The sequence below is a fragment of the Terrapene carolina genome, unplaced genomic scaffold, assembly GCF_002925995.2.
Source record: "Terrapene carolina triunguis isolate 2854851 unplaced genomic scaffold, T_m_triunguis-2.0 Scaffold231, whole genome shotgun sequence".
Taxonomy (NCBI): Eukaryota; Metazoa; Chordata; order Testudines; family Emydidae; genus Terrapene; species Terrapene triunguis.
In genome coordinates this window covers 6,913,639-6,919,638 of record NW_020664582.1, presented here as the reverse complement: position 1 = coordinate 6,919,638, position 6,000 = coordinate 6,913,639, and the positions used below count along the sequence as shown (strand labels likewise).

The window sequence follows — 6,000 nt, the reverse complement described above, 5'->3', positions numbered from 1 at the left end:
TTTTTTTGCTTGGGGCGGCAGAAATGCTGGAGCCGGCCCTGCCTGTGGCACCTTTAAGATTAACAGATGTATTGGAGCATAAGCTTTCGTGGGTGAATGCCCACGAAATGCATCTGACGAAGTGGGCATTCACCCACGAAAGCTTATGCTCCAATACATCTGTTAGTCTTAAAGGTGCCACAGGACTCTCTGTTGCTTTTCACAGCTAACTGACTCATCTGAAATTGAAAGTATTCCCCGCAGAGAATCCCTGTGGCTTACTGACTATTAATTAGCTCAGAGGTTCAGGAATTATTTGGGGTTTTTACTGAAAAATATAATGGAAATATCCTAAAAGGAAAAAACAAAACAAAATCACACACTCACAAAGCCACTGGACAATCAAAATACCATTATAATATGAATTACAATTAACTCTAACTCTAGTTATTTTATGTTTCTACAACACTTAGCATAATGGGGCCCCAACCTGGTTGTGCTCTTTCAGTGCCACAGCCATACAATAATTAAAGCTGGGGCAGATATATTAGACAGCATGTGGAAGGGAGCAGAGGGAAGCTCCTTGTGCCTTCTTATACCCAGGAACACCATTAAAATCAACAGAAGATATGTATCTTGACGCCCCAGACTGCTTTTAAAAATCTCAACCGCTGTATTTTCACTTCCTGGTCTATAAAGAGAACAAATCTCACAGTTCATATATGTCCTCCATTTAGCTCTTCCCAATCACCAGTTGGCACTGAAAGTTTATGTTCTAATGTCCCTGGCCACTAATGACACAGGCATTTCCTGAGTGATTGTGTCTAGGATCTTACAGGACAATTAAGCCTTCAACGTGAAACAGAACTAGGAGACTAAAATGTTTCTGTGCTCCACAATGTCGTTTCAATGATGGTAGAGCAGAGCTCATGATGAGTGGTGAATTCCTTCCACCACAGATTTGCACTGAGCAGCTCCCCACAGAGGCGTGACTGCCAAAAGGACTGACCTTGACTTTTTGTTGGTGATGGTATATCTGCCAGGCGATATGAACGTGCATAGCACACCACTTTCCAGGTTTCTGGAGAAACAAAGAAGTGACATGAAATCAAGAACCATCAGAGACACGTGACACTTTTCTGTGGTTATAGTTTACAAGCTTCATTGATTAAACGGTCTTCTTAAGCTTGTAATAAGGACCTCCTAAAAGTTGGTCACAAATCAGGAGAAACACTGAGGGCCACTCCTCTGCTGCATCCAGAGAGGAGGGGCCGTGAGGGAGCTGGTTTTGGCTCCCTGATTCGGCGACTATCTCCTGTTGGAGATAGCCAGCCATTCCCTCCCAACTCCTGTCCCCTGCATTAGGAAGGAGGCACAGGAGTCGGCTTTGCCAGTGTGAGGCCCACTGGGGAATCTCTCACACCAGGACAATGGCAGATAAAAAGCATTGCAGGTCGTCTCTGCTTCCTTTGCACCACCACGGGAGCAAAGTGGGGCAGAGATTCTGCCCCTGGGTTAGGGCTTTATCTGTCCTTCCAGAAACACTATGGGTCATCACCGTCTCAAAAAGCCAAAAATCTATCCTTGATTTTATCAGCTCTTCTGATGCCAGCTAGTGCTACTCAGGTGGCTGAGAACATGGCTTACCTCAGCTGAAATCAATGATGCGGTATATGCTAATCCACATCAGTTATTTTGCATAAGTAGCGCACTTCACAACTGTACATCCAGTGTAACGATTCTAAAACACTAGCTTCATCAACAAAGAGCTGAAAAAAAATCACTTTTTTTTAAATCAGCCCAGTGCTTAAAATTAGCCTGACTCCCCACTATAACTTGGTCAACTTTGCCTTCAAGTCCTTCCATAATTTACTTTTAGCTGCGGGATATGTTGAAGAAGTTGGTAGGCCAGTCAACTCACCCTTGTTGTGTGGGTGAAACCCTGCTTAACCTCACCCTCAGAATCTGTCCTCTTACCTGTATTTCATATTTTATTACCTGTGTTTATTACTGAAACACACGCTGTAAAACACCTGCTAGTGCTATCTGTTTGTTTGCTAAGAGTTCAGGAAGTCATTTCTTAAAGGGAAACATCTAGGATATTCCTTCCCAAACACTGTTAATTAAGCGTATATACTCCACATCTAACATCTGTTCAGATTTAAAAATGGTCACAGGAATGAGGGGAATTCTTCAAGCCACCTGTGGCTTAAAGGCTGTACAACCTGGTAGTATTCTTACAAGCCTGGACTTCAGAGGCAGCATAACATGGCAAACAGCTCTATTTTCTGTTTCTAGGTGTTTTTCTTTTTTAGAGTTTTTATAGAGCAAGCAATTACTAAAAAACAAAACAAAACAAAAGCAAAAAAAAACACCCCAACTTCTGCACATCCATCGAGTCTGGCTCTGCTAGTGAATATACTGAGTTCTATTCTCCATATTTTCAAAAAGTTAGACTTCCAAAGAAACTTAGAAAAATTAAAAAGGCATCCGTACTGCTTTGAGATGACCTTTTAATTCCTGGCTTTCCAAGTCTGAACTGGATTGTCTGTCTAAATTTAACTGTAAGCTTCTTGGGGTAGGACCCTTGTCTCAGTTCAAGTTTGGTACAGCACTGAACAACACTGATATGGCAAAATAGATAATAAAAGGCTAAATACAGCAGTCTTTTCCCAGGCAAAACAAAAACAGAGTTTTGCCTGGCTAGTACTGCAGGATTTGGCTCAGTAAACCTTGTGAGCCAGAAAGAAAGAAAGATCATCATATGTAACCTCCAGAATTCATTGTGTTAGTGGGTTGTGTAAGAAGCACAAACAATAACTTCAAAACCATGCATATTCCACTTGAGCGACCACAAGATACAGGTATAGAGGGACCTACCACGCTATTTAACAAACATGCCACAAATGTTCCAGATATAACAGGGCACTCCTTCATAATTAGTCTGCATTTTAATCCACTGGGAGGAGTGTATCAGAAGAAAGTGTCTTACCCTCAACATGGGCCTGAACGGATCTGTCAACTGTGAAGAAAAAATGACAACTTGGTTACATGCCTGTCACTCAAACAATTGCTCTAATTAACAAATTGGTATTGCTTCATTAGGAGATGAAATTAAAATGTTATCATTTTACTTTCAAATGAAGTCCTTTTGGAGAATAATTAGTCCTTTGCCTCGGTATTAGAGCCAATCTCCTTCCCCCTCCCCCGTGACTGTTGTACATAAGTGTTGACAAGCAACTAAACAAGTCTCATAAAGAGCGTTCTGCCCTCCGGCACTATTATTAATTTGTTGATTTAACACTATAAAAATGGAAATGTTGTTAATCTGGAGAAAAACATGGCTATGGCCTTTGGGCAAATTTCTGTTCATATATTTCTAAAGTGGCTAACTCGGGAGAAGATTGGGAAGGGGTCTTGGCCACCTTTCTGCAGACCTGCTGGAAAGGATTGGGTTGGAACTGGCTGGAATGGCACTTTGAAAGTGCCACCACAAACCAGCAACTGTGTCCGTTCAGTGACTCTGGTTTTAAAAAAGGGCACTTGGTGCTCTACTTATAAAATTCGAATAGACAATACAGACTGGCATTGACCGGTTGTCGATGGTTTCTCTGCAACGGATCAGCTTTGACTTAAAAGAGGGATTTTCACACTGGAACAAATGTGGATAAAGAATGTTTACACAAAAAGCATTTTTTGTTTGTTTGTTTTTGGCCAGATATTTTCTGTCATCCTCCTTTGCTCATGCTTCAGCTATTTATATTTTGACTAGCTTCAATAATTAGCAATGAAAATATAAAATCAATTCATTAGTTATTTCTGATATGTTTGGATGTCCCTCTTGAAATGCAGTGATAAAAGGGAAGGGAGGTTTACAGATATAAGAGGATGCTTTGTAGGAAGCAGTGATAGCATAATATATTATCTTGGAACAATCAAAACTAGGCTACAAGTTGAAAGGAAGTATACAGCTAAATGACTTAATGGAAGAAGCTCTCATTGTCTTTTCAACTAGATGAATGCACAGAAACAAAAATGCACAATTTCTTTTGGTACAAAGCCAAAGTGCAACACCAGTTGAGTTGGGACCCAGCATAAAACTCATAATTCAACACCTGCAAATAGCCTTACAAGACATAAAAGCTGGGCCATCGATAGCAGAGTGGATTTTTTTCATTGCTTTCAAATGGGGAATTCTGTTTAAAAACTGACAGGATGATGTCACTCATTGTAAACAACAATTAATAGATGAATATAAATTCCTAGCCTGCCTATGGACATTCATCACCAGGATTCATTTGCCTGTAAAATGGAAAAATGCTGACAGCTGAACAGTCAAGACTAAAATAAATAAATAAATTGTACCATTTGGACTTAGAAATCCAAGAGCGCCAAACGATCAACCAAGAGCATCAATATTTCATCAGCTTAATCAATACTACAGTAAATATGGGAATACATGTCATAATCCAGCATTAAAAACAATTACAGCCTATCAGCAAAAAACTTGTGGATGTTTATAAACCTTACAATAGATTTGGTGTTTATCCTTTTACTCCTGAGGTTGGGAGGCTGTTACAGGAAAGGGCTTTTCCATTGCATGGTATATGCTTTGTGCTAATGATTAAAGGCCGTTCCTTTAAGTTGTTATGAGCCTGATCATCCACCCATTGATGTTAAGGGTAAAATTCCCATTGACTTTAATTGTGCAGGATTAAGCATTGTCTACACTTATGGCAGTGTGCAGAGTATAGGCACTTTGCATGTAGCTATAAGCTGTTGTGAAAGGCAAGCTGCGCCCGCGCTTATCACTGCAGTGTGTAGCTGCACAAGGCAGTGAAAGGCTCCAGTAGGTGGAAGAAGCAGGGAAAGGCTCCGGCAGCAGGGAGCTTGATCCTTTCCCAGCTGCCTCCCTGCTGCCAGAGCCTCTCCCCGCTACCAGAGCCTTTCACTGCAGCAGGGAAAGGCTACAGCAGCAGGAAGGCTGTGGGACACTATGCTGCCAAAAACAGCAGTGTTAAGGTGGAAGGCACTGCTTGGTTATGTAAAGAGCAATGTATGGTATATACCATAGGGTTCAAACGTGGAGTGCACTCTATTCTACTTGCCTAAGCCACACGTCACCGTCTACTCTGCTATTTATACCCCTCCTAGGTGGGTGTGCAGTGCCTGTACTCTACAAGCTGCTGTAAGTGTAGACCTAACTTAAGATGCTCTTCTAGCTACCGGACGGGTCCTACCTCAGCACCGGGGATGGCCTGGATGACCTCTAATGTCCCTTCCTGCCCTACATTTCTATCAATCTATGAGAGAGGCTCTCATATTCCTAAATTATCTGGATTATTAGTTTTAGTGACATTCTCATCTAAAATGGCGTAACATTTCCAACATACCCTGGGGTCTTTCTGCAGGAGGGTATGTGGGACAGTTCCTGGTCTGGCTGCGACATCAATAGGATTGGAAGTCTACAAATGTTACAAGAAAATATCATTAGTTGTGACAAAATTAGTGGGTAAACATTCCCTGTTTAGAGTTAATATTCCTTAAAGAATAAAGTCGACATTTTAAAAAGGAAGGGAAGGAACACATCATGGTTTAGTAAAATGTATAATACAGCCTCAATTTTCCAAACTTCATTGTCTGAGATCTTCTGATTATTCAAAACAGGGTAAACAGAATCATGTAATACAAGAGCAATAGTTACACTGAAAGTTCAGTCCATAGTCCAAAACTTGATTAGCCAGACTTATACAATGTCCGCAGTGGTATTTGGAGCATCAAGCTTGTACTGTATTGCTCATCAATTTTATCACCTGGAAATAATCCACTGATGGCTGTCAGTGACATCAATACACTGAAACAGACTAAGGATTCTAACTTCATTGTCAATACACAGTTTATCAGTAATTTTTTTAGTTGTTACAATGATTTAAACACCATTAAAAATGATTGACTAACACACAGCTATCAGAAAATGGCAACGCCTCTTTAAACAAACAAAAAGCCTTTCCCATGGTTTAG

General features: G+C 40.8%; 1 protein-coding gene across 6 annotated transcripts in view; it reads right to left on the bottom strand.

Annotated features, from left to right (window-relative positions):
- Window positions 1-6,000, bottom strand: part of AUTS2 (activator of transcription and developmental regulator AUTS2) — a 962,448-nt gene that overhangs the window by 16,506 nt on the left and 939,942 nt on the right. For 4 of the 6 annotated variants that reach the window (XM_024204993.2, XM_024204996.2, XM_024204995.2 and 1 more), the window contains 4 exons: window positions 5,373-5,444; window positions 3,563-3,631; window positions 2,972-3,001; window positions 989-1,060 (listed from right to left, as the gene is read on the bottom strand). In XM_024204993.2, the coding sequence (XP_024060761.1) occupies window positions 989-1,060; window positions 2,972-3,001; window positions 3,563-3,631; window positions 5,373-5,444 (243 nt within the window). The remainder of the gene's footprint in view (window positions 1-988; window positions 1,061-2,971; window positions 3,002-3,562; window positions 3,632-5,372; window positions 5,445-6,000) is intronic. The other 2 variants (XM_024204997.2, XM_024204998.2) reach the window with 1 other exon arrangement.